General features: G+C 36.2%; 2 protein-coding genes across 2 annotated transcripts; one reads left to right on the forward strand and one right to left on the reverse strand.

The window, feature by feature from the left end:
• Positions 1 to 1,082: 1,082 nt before the first annotated feature.
• LOC112047639 (uncharacterized) lies at positions 1,083 to 6,501 on the reverse strand. The gene is made up of 4 exons (XM_024084813.2): positions 6,214 to 6,501; positions 4,429 to 4,600; positions 3,513 to 3,644; positions 1,083 to 1,873 (listed from the first exon to the last, which is right to left on the reverse strand). The coding sequence occupies exons 1-4, from the start codon at positions 6,324 to 6,326 to the stop codon at positions 1,643 to 1,645; spliced, it is 648 nt and encodes a 215-aa protein (XP_023940581.2). The 5' UTR covers positions 6,327 to 6,501; the 3' UTR covers positions 1,083 to 1,642.
• A 991-nt stretch (positions 6,502 to 7,492) lies between these two features.
• On the forward strand, positions 7,493 to 19,028 carry LOC112047638 (poly(ADP-ribose) glycohydrolase). Its single transcript, XM_024084812.2, has 12 exons — positions 7,493 to 7,617; positions 8,952 to 9,229; positions 9,906 to 10,064; positions 10,769 to 10,878; positions 11,293 to 11,436; positions 12,080 to 12,162; positions 12,651 to 12,813; positions 12,977 to 13,107; positions 13,803 to 13,990; positions 14,696 to 14,936; positions 17,721 to 17,866; positions 18,173 to 19,028. Exons 1-12 carry the CDS (start codon positions 7,575 to 7,577, stop codon positions 18,950 to 18,952), a joined length of 2,466 nt encoding a protein of 821 aa, XP_023940580.2. The 5' UTR covers positions 7,493 to 7,574; the 3' UTR covers positions 18,953 to 19,028.
• The last annotated feature ends 496 nt before the right edge of the window (positions 19,029 to 19,524 follow it).

A 19,524-nucleotide genomic window follows, 5' to 3' on the forward strand; every position in this document is an offset into this window, starting at 1 on the left:
ACCCACTATTTGTATTGGTTGGCGGCATATTAATTAAGTCGATTAAAAATTTAAGTAGGCATAGGTTAGACCTATAAATTTGATTTTGCGCAGAAACTTTTCAGATGTTAGCCACTTACGTACGAATAACCATAGCAGCACCTTCACGACATTACAATAGCGTACATTTTCAATTATTTGACATATTACGGTTGCCTGTCCACCAAAGCGGAGCGAGGGAGCGTTGCGGAGAAACAGACTAATGCGTAGCGGAGTTGCATATTATGTTAAACTAGCGGAAGCCCGCGACTTTGTTCGCGTGGAATTCAGTTTTTCACAAATCCCGCGGGAACCATGGATTTTTCCGGGATAAAGTAAGTATAATATATAACCTATGTGTTAATCCATAGTAAAATCTATCTCCATTCCAAATTTCAGCCAAATTGCAACAACACGCAAACTTTCGCCTTTATAATATTAGTGTGATAGTGTGATAAATAAATGTAAAATTCAATATTTAACCCCGCTTCGTTTCCAGCTCCGCTTACCGGTTTCATATAAATTTTTAAACTAGCTCGCAAGGCCCTGTTAACTTAAGTGGAGATTGCAATCCTATTGGTTAATATTTCTCCGTTTCTCCGCTGCCTCGCTCCGCTTCGGTAGACTGGCAGCCTTAGGCTGGGTTCCCACTAACGCCTGACAGTCAAATTCAACTGAGGTGAGTACTAGACTAAACGATTTTCTTGTAGGATTCAGATCCATATCCCGGCCTTAATGACTGGCCATATAAATGTAATAAATAATATATATATATCCGCCATTTTGGATTAACTTACTTGCCGGAATCTATACTTGAAAAAAAATCCAAGATGACGAAACGTCTCACTAAACCATTTGACGGATATCAACAGTATGAGGTCATAAAATTTGTTTGGTGTCAGTTGCGAATTTGCTATAGATAGATACCAAGGTTTTATTTTCACTCATTAGTAGGCTCATTAAAAAAGACTATTTGGAAACTTTCAAATTGTCTGGATTCTTGTTAATTTTTCCTTGTTTAAGACAACCCTACCTCAGGAAAATATAGAAGGAAAACAATAATGTCATTAAGTTCAACAAGTCTTGTATTTACAATCTATCTATTTCAAATACTACTTGTATATCTAAGTACAGTCTTGTAAAATATCTATCTATAATTACAACTACTAAGGTCTTTAACGAATTTATCATCAATACATATAAATAAAATTGAAGTGTCTATCTGTGAATTTAAGATAACTATGTTTTCAAGTGATAAGTCATTTACATGATACCAAAACACAATCAACTTCTTTTAATTTTGTCTGTCTAGGCTAATCTTTGGGATCTGCTGAACCAATTTTAATAGGCTACATTTTATTCTGAAAACCAGAATTTCACGTAGATAAAGTCACGGTCATTAGCTAGTGAATGAAATTACAGTCGAATGTTTTTCAGACAGCATGGGTATGGTGACAGTTCGTTTCACTCTTGAAAGTTTGCCGCAATTCACGATAACAGTACGTATTATGAACGTCATAAGGCAACTCTCACCGTACCCATGCTATCTGAAAACCACTTTAATTGCAACCCCTGCACATGCATATAGACAGATATTTCACATCTACGTATGTCTCAAATTAAATCACGTTAAACTACTGTCCATTTTCTTTTCGATTTCAATTAATTTGTGTTTTAAAGTAATATTATTCCTCATTTCGTAGTAGGTGACTATCGCCGATGCAGCCATTTGCAATGCAACCAAGTATGTAAGGGTCCCAGTGAATGGTTTTGTGTGGCTCCTTAAAAACTTAAACATTACCATTGGACCTTCTCTTAAGTGGGGCACCCTGAATGATGAGTATCTATTGGCGAACTGAAACAAAAATTAACATTGTATATTTGACGGCCTCCGCGGCGCAGTGGTATGCGCGGTGGACTTACAAGAAGGAGGTCCTGGGTTCTATTTCCAGCTGGGCAGATTGAGATTTTCTTAATTGGTCCAGGTCTGGCTGGAGGGAGGCTTTGGCCGTGGCTACTTACCACCAACCGCTTACCGCCAAGCGATTTAGCGTTCCGGTACGATGCCATGTAGAAACCGGAAGGAGTGTGGATTTTCATCCTCCTCCTAACAAGTTAGCCCCCTTCCAAGTCAAGTCAGTCACTGTAGTCAAGGGCTAACTTGTAAAGAATAAAAAATATATATAAAGCTTGTAAGTATAAGCGGATGTCAAGGAGACTCGTGACATTTAATTTTTATGGGTTTCACTGTCTGCTTGTAAAAGACTCATGCTGGATATTCTTTATTCTGTGCATATACCCAATTAATTTTTTGCGAAGTTGGTTGATTTTGGTAAAGGTTACTTAGTAAAAAAAAATATATTAAAGTGGGTAAAGGTACCTACTGGGTTTGACTAGAGAGCTCAGGTCAAATTACGGATTCTATATTTTTTCAATTGGTTTATGTCTGGTCTGGTGGTGGCATTGGATGTGGCTAAATATTACCCTACCGACACAGAAATACGGCCAAATGATTAGTTAGTGCACTGTAGCATGGTGCGGGAGACAGTTTGTTTCACTCTTGAAAGTTTGCCGCGATTCACGATAATGGTATTCGACGAACGAACGTCATACAGGCGACTGTCACCAGAACTATGCTACAGAGCACATACTATAAGTATTCTGGTATGATAAAATGTAGGTTATAATAATTGTTTTTGCGACTGTATCATCATAAAAAACCAATTTAACAGGTAATTAAGTACATACATAATTGACTTATGTATTTTGCTATTGATCTGACAGAAAGGTAAATGATATTGTCACTTGGATTTGTTGGTTTTTTGAAGTTAACAACCAATGAAATTAATTAATCGACTGTTTTTTAATTGCTTTCTACACTTCTGGACTGAGCTTGTTTTTTTTCTTTTCAGTTTTTGTATAATTTATGCAGTCGGGTTTTTGTTAATGTTTAATTAATTTATTTATTTCACACCTTTTTAGTTACGATAGATGGTGAATTTCGGATTTATTTGTTGGATACATGTTACAAAGTACGATAATGTATACCTACGTCCAACCGAGGTTAAGTAAATATTCAAAAAGATCTACGGAACCCTCGGTGGGCGAATCTGACTCGCACTTGTCCGATTTTTATAATGAATATATTTAGTTTAGTATATTTTAGGTGTTATATAACTTCACTTCATAAACCTCGCACCTTATAGTCATGAAGAAGAAGAAGAGGCGATGGCCGTTGGGGTCCCAGGGTGCTGGAATGGGGACCCCGCACTAGAAAGCGCAGTGTTAGTCGACCCCCCACCAGGTAGACTGACAACATCAAGCGAGTCGCAGGTATTCGCTGGATGCAGGTGGCTCAATATTGTGATGTTTGGAAGTCCCTACAAAAGGCCTATTTCCTGCAGTGGATGTCCATCGGCTGACATGATGATGATGATTGGTATGAATTCAAGTTGTAAAACATACAGTCATTGGTCATATTACAAAAGACTTACCATTAAAGCTGAAGTTGGGCCCAACACCATTGGGTAAGCTAGCCCAAAGCCCAATTGCACAGCACTTGACCTAACTTCATGACATATGGGGCATGCTTCATTCTTCATTAAAAGTATGTTGGTTGACACTAACTGAAACAGGTTGGAAAACAAGATTGCTTATGTATTGCTTTAATAATTACTAACACTATATGGGTCAATGGCCTGATATAAACTGATTTTATTTATTTATTTATTTATTTTAATACTTTGTATGTAGTACAGTCAATCTGTCTTTTTTTTATAAAGTCACGGCATAGAGGGATATTTTCATTTCTTTTGCTTAAAAATTATGTTACTGAACTACCCTGTAAGTGGGCCAGTTGTACCAGATGCCATTTGTTTTGAAAAACTAAAAACTTGTGAATAAAACACTATGTGACTTTATCAAATTGGTTCAAATTCCGACAGATTGACTGGACTAACAGATCCTTTTCTGTGACAGGAGTGTAAACTACTGCAAAGATACTCAAAGTATTAAGAGAGGTATTGGTTATACGGAACTTGATAAGAGCTAAAACCTCCTTGGTGGCCATTCACAGTACTTTTTAGGAAACACAAGAGTCTATTGAAAATGCGCCAACTTAGTATTTCTTACTTACATTGCAATATGGCTGTAAGGCTAAAAAAATTGTATATAGATATTTTCCTTGTGTGCCCTTTGAAGTGTTGTTATATGGATACTTTCTATGTAACATCATATGGTAAATTTGTTAACTTTCAATCAGTGACAAGACACACAAGCACAAGATTTGTAACTAGGGTAGGCACTATATATACAAATTGTACAAAATGGATGAAGTATTCAGGGTATGCAGTGTGTTATTGCATCTATGAAGTGCTCACTGCTTTCAATGAACTTTTTTGTTAAACTTACTTGTTTGTGAAACAGCAGAGTAAGGAGGCCTGGCAGAACCACAATAGGTATGGTTGAGGACATCTGTCCGTATGGGCCCAGTTTAAACCTCCATCTATAGTGCTTGTTGATGAGTAGGCCAGTAAATGAGTTGACTGCACCCAATGCCACTGGCCCATACTTTAAAGCCCATCTGTAAACATGTAAAAAATAGCTAACACCTTGACATATCATCAGCTGGGGTTTCAACTGCCTCAGCCTATAGGAAACCTACTAATATTATAAATGTTAAAGTATGCATGGATGTTTGGATGTTTGTTACTCTGTAATGCTGCAACTACTAAATTGATTTGCTTGAAATTCAAGATGTGGATAGATAATACCCTAGATTAACAAAAAAATCCATGGTCTTTACGAGATTGGGGAAAAACTGATAGTAATGAGTTTGCTTTACACATTGTGATTAATGAACCAAATTAGCTGAAATTAAGAATTGAAATTGATTATTGCCTGGATAACACATAGGCTATTTTTTATCCTGGAAAAATTATATACTTAATTTTCTCAAGTAAAACCGCAGGGTGCAGCTAGAATGGGAATAAAATATAGCACATTTATTGTAGCTTTCTATTGGTAAAACAATCATCAAATCACTTCAGTAAATCCAGACCCCTTATGTCCTCACAAACATTACCTCCATAAAATATTAATACTGATTATTGAAACTATTATTAATGTGAATGTGAGTGTGTTTGTTACACTTTCAGCCTTCAACCACTAAACCAAATTTAAAAATTCTTTCACCACTAAAATGCTACTTACATTATCATTGAGTAAAATAGGATTCAATCCCAAATTCACATATAGAGCTAGTAATAGCAAGTGATAAAATGTAATAATAATTTTTGTACAGACATAATCAAGTAGCCAAGATAATCCACCAACAGCTTGCTTTTCAGTATGGCCTTATCGATTTTAATATGCCTTACTATAGGTACAAACCACCGACAGTTCTTGAAAATAGCAGTGCATTGCTCTACTGGGACCGAACAATTATCACTGACAGGTATATTGTAGCCAATAGACCTGATATATTGCTAGTCGATCGGTCAGTGCGTTGTGCGGTAATTGTTGACATTGCTGGTCCACATGACTATAATCTGGTTAAAGCCGAAAAGGAAAAAATATCAAAATACATGGACCTTGCTCACGAGATTACTGCTATGTGGAATGTTGAGTCAACTATTATTGTTCCGATAGTTGTTTCAGTCAATGGTCTTATAGCGAAAAGCTTCGACCAAGACCTTAAGAAGCTTTTGCTTAACTGTTGGATGAAGATTCAGATACAAAACGCAGCGATTCTTAAGACGGTGCATATTGTGAGGAGGTTACTCACTCTGGAGCACTGACCACCGGTTGCTTGGCCACTCAAATGTCCCGCAAAGGGAGGGTTGATTTTTTTTATAAATTTCGAAGTGTTTTGTATTTTATATTTATATTGACATTGATAACGCCTGTGTTATTAAAAATAAAAAAAATACTGTGAACATAAAGAGGGTGTTACATCACAGGCATTTAGACTTGTAGAGATCAGAGTTTTTTGAACTTATTGTTTATGAGTGTGTAAGTTTAAAACTAATCAATTATGAAGTATAATATACTCCATGTTCATTTAATTATATCTGTTTAAATTATATCTATTTGCAAGGGTATAGGTTATGTTTAGTGTACTTGTTTTTAGTACATATTAGAGAGGATTATTGTTCAAAGAAGTTTCTTAATATTACTAATAATAATGAATATTACATGTCTGAGAGAGAGTCCCAGTCGGACACAATATTCCAAATATAAAGGGTAGCATCAAGCTCGTTCAAAACTACCGCATCTTTAGGAATTTCTCCAGATTTCATAAGAGCCATCTTGTAAGTTTTTAAAATTAAAATTACAAAACGCTTTAATTTCACTATTTAATAAGTATTTTTCATTTGAACGTTTAGTAATTTAATATTTGTTTGCACTTTTTCGGTACAATTTCTATTTTGTATTTTCTTCTTCAGTCTTCTTGCCAATTTTGAAGTATGATTTGACAGTTGACTAGAGTAGGAATTCAAGGAATGCCCAGTTGCCCAAATGCAAAATTGCCCAAATGCCCAATTACCCCATTGCCCATGGTCATCTATTTGTTACAAAAAATGTAAACTTAACTTAAATGACACTAAAAGAAATTAAAAAGTACAATAACAAAAAATCGAATTATACGTTTTTTACATAATATTATAAATTAACAATTTACTTTATAGGCATAGCTGGGCACCGTTAATCAAATAGTTAACTTCGTTAATCGTTAATCCGCTACAGAAAAGTTAGCTTCGTTAAACGTTAAACCGTTACATTCCGGAAGAATTAACGAAAGTTACCGTTAATCGTTAATCCGTTGACATGACTGTGTTACATTTTTATATCATTGTATGAGATCACCATTGGAAAAATAAGGATGAGCATCGGGGAAAAGTGCCATAATTTGTTTTTTGTTGATTTTATCTATATTTAACATAAATATAGTAATTTGTTGATTTCTTTGAAGAAAAAAAACATTCATCATTTCTTACTTGTTTGAACCTGTATTTTGCGTCGCGCGGTAAATAGTAGGCATTGGATTAATGATTAACGGACTTCTGCATATTAACGGAAGTTAACGTGTCCGTTAACATTTTTAAAAATTAACTTAAAAGTTAATCCGTTAATCAAAATGTTAACTTCGTTAATTAACGATTAACAGATTAACGAGTTAACGCCCAGCTATGTTTATAGGTACTATCCAATGATTAATATTTTGCGAAAAATACTTTTCATTGTAATTGAATTACAAATATATTTTTCTGAATGCATTGATAAAATCGTGAATTAGTTAAATATTTTCATAGATAATAATTATTACAATAAATGAAAATTATTTTATATTTTTTGGTCCATATCTGACTAATCGATACTAAGCAATCATTTAACTCCTTAATATCGATTTTGTGACGTCCCTATCCCTATCATATAATAATCTGGCAACACATGAAACGTCATTTTTGTCTCTGTAGAGAAAAAACACACTTTATTTGTGATTGCATTTTTGTTTTGTATCCTCATTACAATAAAACCATTCTTTTTGTGTTTACATGTATAAATGTAGACATTTTATTAGAGCGCTACTAGTAAATCGTAAGTATTTTTAGTACATATACAGAATTACAGAATCAAAGGCAAAACTTATAAACACATAACAAACATTGAGACACTCTGGGTCTCACACTCACCATTACTGCGTTCTGGGCCGGTTCCGTTCCGTTTAACTGCGGCGATATCGCCGCACTTTATAATCTCTTGCGAGTTTAATATGTTGAGCGAAACGTATTAATATGGTGTCTTACAAATTTATCCATGCGTCAGGTGCCTTAACAGCTGGTGCTTTCCATATAGAAGGGTAATAGCGTCTGCGTATACCCTGCGGGTACCCTGCGTAAGGGTGAACAATTATAAAATGCGTATTTCTTGTAAACATTTTCATTTCTAAGTTCGTTTTCATTTCATAAGTTTTCTAAATTTATTTACAATCCATTTAGTTTTATCATGTTCATAGACTGTTAATAGATACTCCTGTATATTAATATTTCTAGAACTTCACTAATAAGGATATGTTTTCAATATAAGTACATTATAGTGTTTGTATTTGTATTTGTAGTGCGCAGCATGTTTGAATAGTATCATCATATCAGCCGATAGACGACCATTGTAGAACATAAGCCTTTTGTAGGGACTTCCAAATATCACAATTGCCATTCATTCAAAGTTTTGCCCAATACTGACCACACCTGGCATGCTAGTTGGTCAGCACAGAGCAAGATTTCTCACACAAGTGTAGCTGCTGCCTGATACCGGCTTGAGACATTTTATAATCTAGCCTGTGGGAATGGATATACTGCAATTTTTTGGTCATCAAAGCGTCATTAATCCATCTGCAGGTACACTGACTGGTACTAGCCTCCCCTTAAACCCCTAAATAGTATGGGTATGGACTTAATTAATGTTTTTGCTGTTTTTAGGTTGACACATAATTTTTTTTGGTATTTAATTATAGTCACATTGTAAGATAACACTCTTCTATGCTGCAATATCTCAGGAACTACTGGTCCGATTTGAAAAATTCTTTCAGTGTTAGATAGCCCATTTATCGAGGAAGGCTATAGGCTATATTTTATCCCCGCATTCCTAAGGGAACGGGAACAACGCGGGTGAAACTGTGCACGTTCAGCTAGTAAGTTAATAAAGTACAGGGTTAATATATATTTCAGTGATTCAATTAAAACAGTTCAAAGGGGGCCTCCAGATATTGGAACTCAGATAATTTAAACATTATTACAGTTAGTGTATTAAAATGATTTTGCTCAAACTCCTAAGCAAAATCCACAAATATTATTTTATTAAAGAAATCTACATACTATATAGTAACTGTTAAAAGGTGTTTCTGATTGATTTTGAGAATTTGTTACTTTTAGGTAAAATATTCCAGAGTGTCTTACCATGCTCGACTATGGCCGCTGACCATGACTGCAAAGGGGTTCCTATGTCCCATATCATAGGGTCTCAGTCCCCCTGGGGTGCTCCGGAGTTCCCTCTCATTCAACCTGGTTTTGACCATGCGGTCCTGTACCATATACCGGGGAGTGGTACACAGTTGGACAGACCACCAAAGCCTCAGATTGGCAAGGAAAAGTGGGACCATGAGCATGTGAGGATGCCATTTTCCAAACACAGCTTGTATCCTGTCCCAAATGTAAGTGTTTTTGCCTGAAGTTGATGTAAACAATAAACTATAAATTAAGTAGTCTTGTTAATTGATATTTGTATAAAATAGGCTAGATGAAACTTTTTTAAATGTTTATAAATAGTTCATTATTGTTCTACTAGATTTAAAAAAATATTTTTTCATATATTTTTGAGACATGATTACATGAAAATTTTAGTTTTTAAATATGATTTTGACAATACGAGCCAAAATGGCTGTCGGCCATGACATTATATGTCAACTGTTTCATGACGTCACTAATAACAAATGGAGCATTTGAGCAACATTAGTTAACAATTACTTTGACTAGTACATCTAGTGTGTTAGTGAAGTCACAAAATGGACGACATCGTTTTTGATGTTTGGACAATTTAAAAAAATATGACATATTTAAATAAAGTATCACTAGAAATCCTTAACTTTTATTAATTGATATCAATATATTTTGGACCGTTATTCTATGTACTACATGAAATTAATATTGTTTATATAAAATTTGATATAAGTCAGGTACCCTATTGTGCACCTAGCATGTGGTAAGGTAACCCTGGTGTATTTAATATATATTGCATTTATTTTAAAAATAATTATTGAATGAATAAAGTTAGGATTACTTTAAAGTTACAGTTTAGTAAAGTTAGGATGACTTTAATGTTTTTTACAGGATGCTGGTAAAAGTGACTTGAGGAGCCGATGGGAGATGATAAAGGATGCTCTCAACAAGCCCATAAGAAATAGTACTGAGTTAGAAGAAGCTATACTCAGTTACAATACGCAGTTCAAGGATAGATGGCATTTTCAAGCGTTGCATAAGTTGTTTGATGTAATTATTATTGACAATTCATTCATATGACCCACCTAACTTCATTATATAACCATTGCTTATAATAGAACACCACATAAACTAACTGACTCTCACTACTTTGTAAGCGTGAAATTCAGTTTTTTACAAATCTTGTGGATTTTTTATTTTTGGGGATAAAAAGTAGCTTATATGTTACTCAATAATCTCCTCTATCTTCCAGTGAAAGTCTAGTTAAAATCGGTTCAGCTGATCTAAAGATTAACTTAGACAATCCGAAAGACAGACAATTTGAATTAATCTTGAAATCACATAAAGACTCTTTAATTTTATTTATTTGTATTGACATATTGATAAGCATGGTTGCAATACTTCTATTCTTACATATTTGCTATTACTATAAATAGTGATTTGTCTTTTATTCTTTAAATATTACAAATGGTTTTTTAAACAAGACCAAAATTTCCATATCCCATTTAACTGAGCTTATACTCGTAGGTACGAATTTGTAGCTGTCTGTAGTTAGCTCAGCAGCATCAAGCAATGTGTTACTGCAATACTTGGTTTCTATGTATTTCTATGAACACCTTCTGTGACTTGAAGGTATTTCATAGAAATATTTATTTATAGATCAAAAAGTTAGATGTGATGATATTGTGATTAATTAATATGTAGTTAATTTGTTGCATAATTTATTATAAAAATTTATAACTTATTATTTATAGACCCTGGATGAAGAGGAGTCTCAATATTTCTTTGATGTCACTTTGCCGGAAATCGTCAAGCTGGCTTTGGCATTGCCAAAGTTGATACAATCACCTATACCTTTGTTAAAGTGAGTATATTTTTTTGTCAAAAAAACACCTGACATTGAAGTTTTTTCGTTTAAGTATTTTATCATACACAAGGCCCAAGATAATTTTTCTTAGTTACTAAGTGTGGATGCAATTATTATTATTAAATACCTACTTAGCTGACCTGGTGAACTTTGTATCACCCGATAAAACAAATGTTACAAATACAAAACATGTACAAAATAACCAAGTGATTAATTAGATATATCCCATACAGACATAAATAAAATAGAAATCAAGTGTGTAAGTGCACAAATTTCTACTTAAAGAATTGTATATTTAAAAAAAAACTTAAATTTTTTTCGCATTTTACTGCAATTTTACTTTATATAAACTTAAATACTTAAGGCAAAAGAAAATCTAAACTGATGTAATTTTTCATCTGATGATTGCAGACAACACAAGAATCGCTCAGTGTCTCTATCACAGCAGCAGATATCGTCGCTGTTAGCGAATGCATTCTTCTGCACCTTCCCTCGCAGGAATACGTACAAGAAAGATGCAGAGTACTCTAAGTACCCTCACATTAATTTTAATGTGTAAGTTATGAACATACTTGCTTATCATTAGAATAAAAATTAATTTACTGTATATTTATAAACATACTAGCGGACGACCGCGACTTCGTCTATCCCTAGATTACCTTGATCTGGTCCTCTAGTAAAACCCGTTTTTAGTGGACGTCTACTAACTAAGAGCTAGCTTGCTGCCAAATTACAACTTTTTATGTCAAGTGGTTTATGAGATGTTGTGATGAGATCTTTTGCTTTTACACAGGTTGCTCGGGAGTAATTCCCATAACTTCAAGGTGTTCAAATCCACATATAGTATAACTAATATTTTTTAACTATAAATTAATGTATTTTTTCATCCTTTAATATAAAGTAATTCAAATATTTTGACTATCCATGTAACACACGCCTTTATTTACCGTTGCATTTTAAAATACGTAAAACTTGGCTGCGTCATAATTTTAAGGAAGCGTATAAGGGACACATTTTAGGATGTATTTACAAAAAAAACATTGATTTTAGAATACATGTGTCTTGAACATTTTCAAACTAATTTTCGGTAAAGAAAAAAACCCCAGAGGAAAAGCTCCCCAGCACCTTGTATCACGATGTTTAATCGAAATTTATGCTTATTTCTTTTTGGAGTCAACTAAATATGTACTTTTTTCAGATTGTACAATACCAAACCATCATCAGACGTCTTGGAAAAATTGAAATGCATATGTCATTATTTTAGGCGCGTTTGTCAAAAAGGTAATATTCTGATACTTTAATAATATGTTTTTGTAAAGGTGTAACCGCGTCCTGAGTGAATCAGTCCGGGACGCCCCCGAGATCGTGAATTAGAAAACCCACGTCCGGGTGACGTTAGATATCGAGGACCTCTGTTGCTTGTGATTGTGTTGCCCGGGAAGCATTGTCGGTCGTCGTGTCATCGTCTGGATCGTAAAGGATGTTTTTGGGACGCCTCTGCTTGAAGTTAGCGTTAAGGTTGGGAGTGTAGTTGCAGGCCTCAACCATTAGTTGGGATGGATGCCAGCTCTGTCGAAATAGTTTCGAAAGAGCTGTTTCATGTAACTAGCTATTGAAGGTAAATCTAAGTCTGTATGGAGATCGTTATTGCGTACAAACCACGGTGCGCCCGTGATTTGCAATGCCAGCAATGCCCCTGTAGACCCCGGGAGAATAACAACAATAACAATGCTAATGTAGTGACGCGCTGGCGACACATTCCAGTACAGTGCCAGTGGGCGTGCTGACCTTCGCCCGCCGCTCGGTGGCGCCGCGCGCGCAGCCGCACTGGCCGGCCAGCGACAGGCCGCTCTCGACGCTGCCCTTGCACGTGGACCCCGAGAATACCATCGAGGATGCCCATGGACTGATACAAGTTGATTTTGCTAACAAGTGAGTTGCGTTTTGTTTTTGCTGCATATCTGAAAGCAGTGTCTCGGTGGGGTAGATTTAACGCAAAAGCTTAAAGAACTAGAAAAACTAGTTTGTTTGTGAAGAAAGTTTGTGGACTGTATATGGGCGAATAAATGATCTTGAACTAGCTTCCTTTTTATAGATTTCTCGGTGGTGGAGTGCTGGGTTATGGCAGTGTTCAAGAAGAGATAAGGTTCGTGATATGCCCCGAACTGTTAATATCAATGCTCTTCACTGAATGTCTCAGGCCAAATGAAGCATTGATGATGATTGGTAAGTGAACTCTGTCATTACAAGGTTCAATTGAAGATTGAGTGTGACTACAGATTTTGTTAAAAACCGCACAAGCAAGCGTGCCTGATTAACCTGTGTCACATTGTAGCATCTTGTGAATAGTTCAGTTTATGATAGCTTGGAAACATTTCAGTTTATTGCAGAATATTTTAGTTTAAGATATAATAAATTCAGTTTATTATAGGCTTCTATAATATATATTTAATGAATAGCCTAATAATGAGCCGTGATAGCCCAAAATCCAGTCCGGGGCATGCACCTCCAACTTTTAAGTTGTGTGCATTTTAAGAAATTAAATATCACGTGTCTCTAACGGTGAAGAAAAACATCGTGAGGAAACCTGCATACCAAAGAATTTTCTTAATTCTCTGTGTGTGTGAAGTCTGCCAATCTGCATTGGGCCAGCATGGTGGACTATTGGCCTAACCCCTCTCATTCTGAGAGGAGACTCGAGCTCAGCAGTGACCCGATTATGGATTGATAACAACAAACGACGAATAGCCTAAATCATATTATATTCTGTGTATAATTCAGTTTTTGACAGCTTGTGAATAATTAAGTTTATTGCAGCTTTTGAACAATTTAGTTTATTGCAGCTTGTGAACAATTAAGTTTATTGCCGCATGTGAAAAATTCAGTTTATTGCAGCTTGTGAACAATTCAGTATATTGCAGGCTGTGAACAGTTCAGCACGTACACCGGCTACGGGCACAGTTTCCAGTGGGCGGGGGACTTCGCAGACGAGACGCCGTACGACTCGTCGGGCAGGCGACGGTGCGCCGTGCTGGCGATAGACGCCATGCCCTTCCACAGCAAACTGCAGGAGTATCGCAAGGAAGCCGTCAATAGAGAACTGAACAAGGTGTGTATTGTAGTTGTAGTAAATTAATTTTTTCATCAAATAAGCCTATTTTTTAAGCCAGGGCAAGGCCTCCTTTATAGGAGAGGGGATGTGCAATCCGGGTTGGCGGGTTTAGGGTATGTTAAATTAATTAATGATCACAATCAGATTTGACGACCATAACCAGGACCGCCAGCTTAACGTGCTCAACTGTTCACGGGGGTGATACTGATACCACCATCTCAGTACCTCCTGATGTTTACCTTAAATGAAATAACATACATTATTGTCCGAACCAGGACCTCGTCATCCGACGTCAAACGGTGACATGGTTAACCACTAAACCAATTAGGCAGTTTTATATAATATTGCAATAATTTCTCGGCAGTTTTAACGTTATATTGCACTAATCTCTCTCTGCAATTTTTCTTACGTGCAATGCCGTGGTACATAACATGATTTCTCATATTATGAAGGACCTTCCAAAGCAACCATGGTTCCAAATCCCATAGTTAGCTTTGGAGCCCGGCCATGTTGCACATCCGTTCTTATCGGTTAGTAGACGCCTTCTAACCATAAACTACGTCCCTGTCAAATGTCATCTTTGTACGTCACGCAGTTTTCGATTACGATCGTGATGAGTATCAGAGAGATCTTTTGCTATAAAGGTATAATTAAGACGTAAATGAGTTTTACTCGTAGTTGATGTTCAAAATTTCCTCCCAGGCTTGGGTGGGGTTCTCGTTCTACACCCCAGACGACCCCGGGCCGCATTACCCCGGCGTGGCCACTGGGAACTGGGGCTGCGGAGCTTTTGGGGGCACAGCGGCGCTCAAAACACTTATACAGATGATGGCGTTGACGCAGGCGGGCAGGCCCATGGCATACTATACCTTCGGCGACACAGCACTCAGGGACAGTATGGTACAAGTGTACAACTTGCTGGTGAAGCATGGTGTTACTGTTGGTAAGTGTCAAGATGGATATTTCCACATTCGTGCGTTGTCGTAACGCAAGTATGACATTCTGAATTGATCCGATGCGACGCGATTGTTTTGTTTGAAAAGCACAAATTGAAAACAATTTATAAAATTGAGTAATAAATCATCTGTCATTTACAGGAAATATTTTACTTATTCTATACAGTAATCCAGAAAAAGAGCTGCTTATGTGAGTCGTCTTGACCCTCTGAAATGAGCTGAAAAAAAATTATTCCTCCATTTCAAGGAAAAAATTATTCCTCCACTGTATAAGACAATAATGATCTTGAAACACTTGTGTAGTGGCCCACCGCCCAAATGCGAGTTTTAAATCCCTCTAGATCCTTCAGAACCGAATCAACGTCCGGCCACGGGAGCCCCGTGGTTTGTAAGCAATAAGCCCAATATATAAAACAGATCTCGAAAACTTATTTTGAGAGACCCGCCACTCACCCCAAACCAACTAGTGGTCGAGGCTTGCAATTACACCCCTGATTCCAACGCCGATTGTAGATCTAGATACTCGAAAAACGATCCTGATGATGACATGACGACCGACAACGCTTCCCAGATAACACAAACACAAGCTAAACAGCGTCAAAATCAAAATCAAAAATCATTTATTTCAAGTAGGCTCAGTTTACAAGCACTTTTGACACGTCAGTTGACTATTTGTAAAGATTCTACCACCGGTTCGGAAGGCAGGTTCTGCTGAGAAGATACCGGCAAGAAACTCAACAGTTGCTCTTTTGAAAAGTCATACAGTATTATAATTTACAATTGATAACAATTACAATTTCTTATAGTTTTATTTCCTGTGTGAAGGTGGAAGCTGATCCAATGGCCTCCAAGCGCTTTTATCTTTAAGGAACTCATCAATGTTGTAGTAACCTCGACTAAGTTTTACAAAAGGTTTTACAAAAGGTCGCAATACAACTGATGCAGGGGCTAAACTTTTAAAACATATTTATGAAGCATGGGAAAGTTCTAAGAATGCTATGTGTGTTCTGTGATCTGTTCAAGGCGTTCGATTGTGTTGACCATAACACTCTTTTACTCAAGTTAAGCCACTATGGCATCAAAAGTGTTGCGCTTGATCTCATTGCCTCTTATCTCAGTGATAGAACACAAAAGGTATGCATAAATGATATAAAGTCGCACGGTTCCACTACCATAATGGGCGTCCCACAGGGTTCAATTCTGGGTCCTTTTCTATTTTTAGTGTACATAAACGATTTACCATACCATGTCAGCGACATATGTGAGATTGTACTGTTTGCTGATGACACATCCTTAGTTTTTAAGTCCAACAGAAATAAAGATAACTCTGACGACGTAAACCGTGCCATATCGCATGTGTCGCATTGGTTCACTGCAAATAATCTACTTTTGAATGCCAAGAAAACTAAATGTATTGAGTTTTCATTGCCAAATGTTATAAAACTAGATAAGTCTATAATGATCGATGGTGAAACACTAGAAATGGAGAGTTCCACAGTTTTCCTGGGAGTGACCTTGGATTGTAAACTTCAGTGGGGTGCTCATATAGAAAAACTGTCTGGTAAACTTAGCTCAGCGGCATTTGCCGTGAGAAAAATAAGACAGTTTACTGATGTCGATACAGCTAGGCTTGTTTATTTTGCGTACTTTCACAGCGTAATGTCTTACGGTATTTTATTGTGGGGCAAGGCTGCCGATATACAATCTATATTTGTACTTCAAAAAAGAGCAATTCGAGCAATATATCAATTAAAATCACGCGAGTCCCTTCGTCAAAAGTTTAAAGAAATAGGTATACTAACAGTAGCCTGTCAATATATATATAACAGTATAATATATGTAAGACAAAATATTAATTTGTACAAACGAAAAGGAGATCTAAACCCACGTCTTACTAGACACGGGCATAAGTTAGTTATTTCTGCATATCGTCTCCAAAGAGTAAAAAAATCTTCTGTGGGTTTGGGTGTGGTGTACTCTTCTATAACAAGATCCCCAAGACTGTGATGGACTTGCCAATGCACAACTTTAAGCAATGTGTTAAAAACATTTACTTAGTCGGGTTTACTACACTATTGATGAGTTCCTTAACGACAAAGGTGCTTGGAGGCCATTGGATCAGCTTCCACCTTCACACAGGAAATAAAACTATAAGAAATTGTAATTGTTATCAATTGTAAATTATAATACTGTATGACTTTTTCAAAAGAGCAACTGTTGAGTTTCTTGCCGGTATCTTCTCAGCAGAACCTGCCTTCCGAACCGGTGGTAGAATCTTTACAAATAGTCAACTGACGTGTCAAAAGTGCTTGTAAACTGAGCCTACTTGAAATAAATGATTTTTGATTTTGATTTTGAAGTAAATGTTTTTTAACACATTGCTTAAAGCTATGCATTGGACGTCTTTGCCGGCGAATGTGAAGTCACCGATATCTAAATTCACCAGGATGTGGGCTTTTTAACTCGCAATCTCGGGGGTGCCCGGACTGATACGCTCATGCCAAAACACCCTTTTAAAACGGCCCAGTCTCGGAGGTGTTAAAAAGTCGTTCCGCCCATCCTTCTACTTCTACCTTCCGGTCACTTCAGCAGCGAGCGCAGAAGCATCGTTTAAACTCCCGGTGACGCCGCTGAGGTCTCATTAAGGAGTCTACGGCACACAATCCAAGAAAAAGGACATTTAAAAACAAATCAAGTGAACGGGAGCCAGTTACGTCACTTCCGCTTAAAGTACTCAGATAACTTTAGATTAATGTAAGTGTTTCTTTCAGGGGGCCTGTACGGATTGATTCTGGAGTTTTGTAAAACTGATGTATTGAAGACTAATGTGTACAGGTTTTTGGAAAAAGTTTTGGATGGTGCTGAGTCATCGAACAATAGTCAATCTGTGAAAACAAAAACTGAGTCTATGAATTTGGTAAGTGATAGACACATAGTTCAGCTTACGAATTTGATGAAAAACTGTAAATAATCAAAATAATTATTGTTCCAAAAAACGAGCTTTGTATCTTGTAATCTTAATTATTTAGGATTACCGAATAAAATTACAAAATGCAAAACTCTCTCAATGTTAATGGACTCGATCGCGAGTTCCTGGATTCCAATCCAGAATCGGGCTAAAAATATTGAGATTTTCAGTAAAATAATAGTGTGTGTTTCAGTGTCTTTGTCTAAAAAGAACTCTTTTTTTTTACAATAAGTGACAGTCAAATATTTTTTTCAGAATACTGAAACCGAGCAATACAGTTTGCCCCTCTCAGTAGAGTTAGCTCTCGACAGATCGCCCGACATGTTCGATGACGTTGATTTCCACTTTGATGACTTTGACATCACACTTGCCAAACTCAAAGTTAAGAATAAAATTCAAAAAACTTTTAATAACGTTGATGATATTGGTAAAAATGAGGTCAAAATAGAGATGTCGCGTAGTTTAATCGAAGTAGGAAATCAACACAATATGTCTACTAGTCCAGAGAAAATTGTAGATAACGATCATAAAATGTCGACTAGTTCAAATTCAATTGGGGATAGCAACCTCAAAATGTCGACTGGTTCACATAAAATTGGAGACAGCGACTACAAAATGTCAACTTGTTCAAATAAAATGGCGGACCCCAGATTGTTAATAAGTCCAGATAAAAAGGTGGAAAACATGAAAACACCTAACCAAACTTCCCGATTATTCCAAGAAATGGAGAAACTAGACGAAAACAGTGGAAAGTTGAATCTAAAAAGTCCACATAGCTCTGTTTTTGGACAAAAAGCCAAGCAAAAAGAAACTGCGGAAAATAGCAAAATATCTACGCCTAAAGTGAGACTATTCAATGAAGGGGAGAAAGTAGAGGATAACAGTCGAAAGTCTGACTTTGAAAGTCCACAAAAATCGCATCAAAAACATTCGGCTATGGATGTCGATGATAAAATCCTAACGGAGGTGTCTCCTGATGTAAAGAAGAAATTAACTAGAAAAATTACAGATTATTTTTCAAAAAAACCTATTTAATGTTTTAATGGAATAGTATATTCACAGGTTGATGTATTTATTTTTATGTAATAAAAATTGCAAATATTAAAAAATATATGTTTTTGTTTTTTTATTACCATTATTGTGTAAAAGTCTACGATGATCTGTCTTTTACACCGTAGTAATCGTTTTATAAAGCCTATCGGTTTTTGCTCCTACAATAGTTGACAGCAACTAGGGGGTTTTTACTGTGATAGTTAGTTTTGAAGGTCCTCCTACCTAGATACCTATCTTGAAAACATCATGTAACCCAGTAGCCAGACACTATGGTAGCCCTACGCTAGAGATACTCGTACTTACTCAAAGTTTGTTTTAATAACAGTGTATTTCAGATTGTTTAGACCCTTGAAACATGGTAGGTACTTCCCAAAGCAACGGCCTACCATACTTACCTTATAGCATTGTTTAACTTTCAGTTTTTATAAAATCACGAAGGCTATAATATATATAGGCCTAATAGATTGAGTTGACATACCTATAGGTATGTCAACTCAATCTATTAGGAATAGTAGATAATTGTAGGTACTGTTGTCAATCTTGTATGGCAGTCA

Source organism: Bicyclus anynana, chromosome 9, assembly GCF_947172395.1.
Source record: "Bicyclus anynana chromosome 9, ilBicAnyn1.1, whole genome shotgun sequence".
Lineage (NCBI taxonomy): Eukaryota > Metazoa > Arthropoda > Insecta > Lepidoptera > Nymphalidae > Bicyclus > Bicyclus anynana.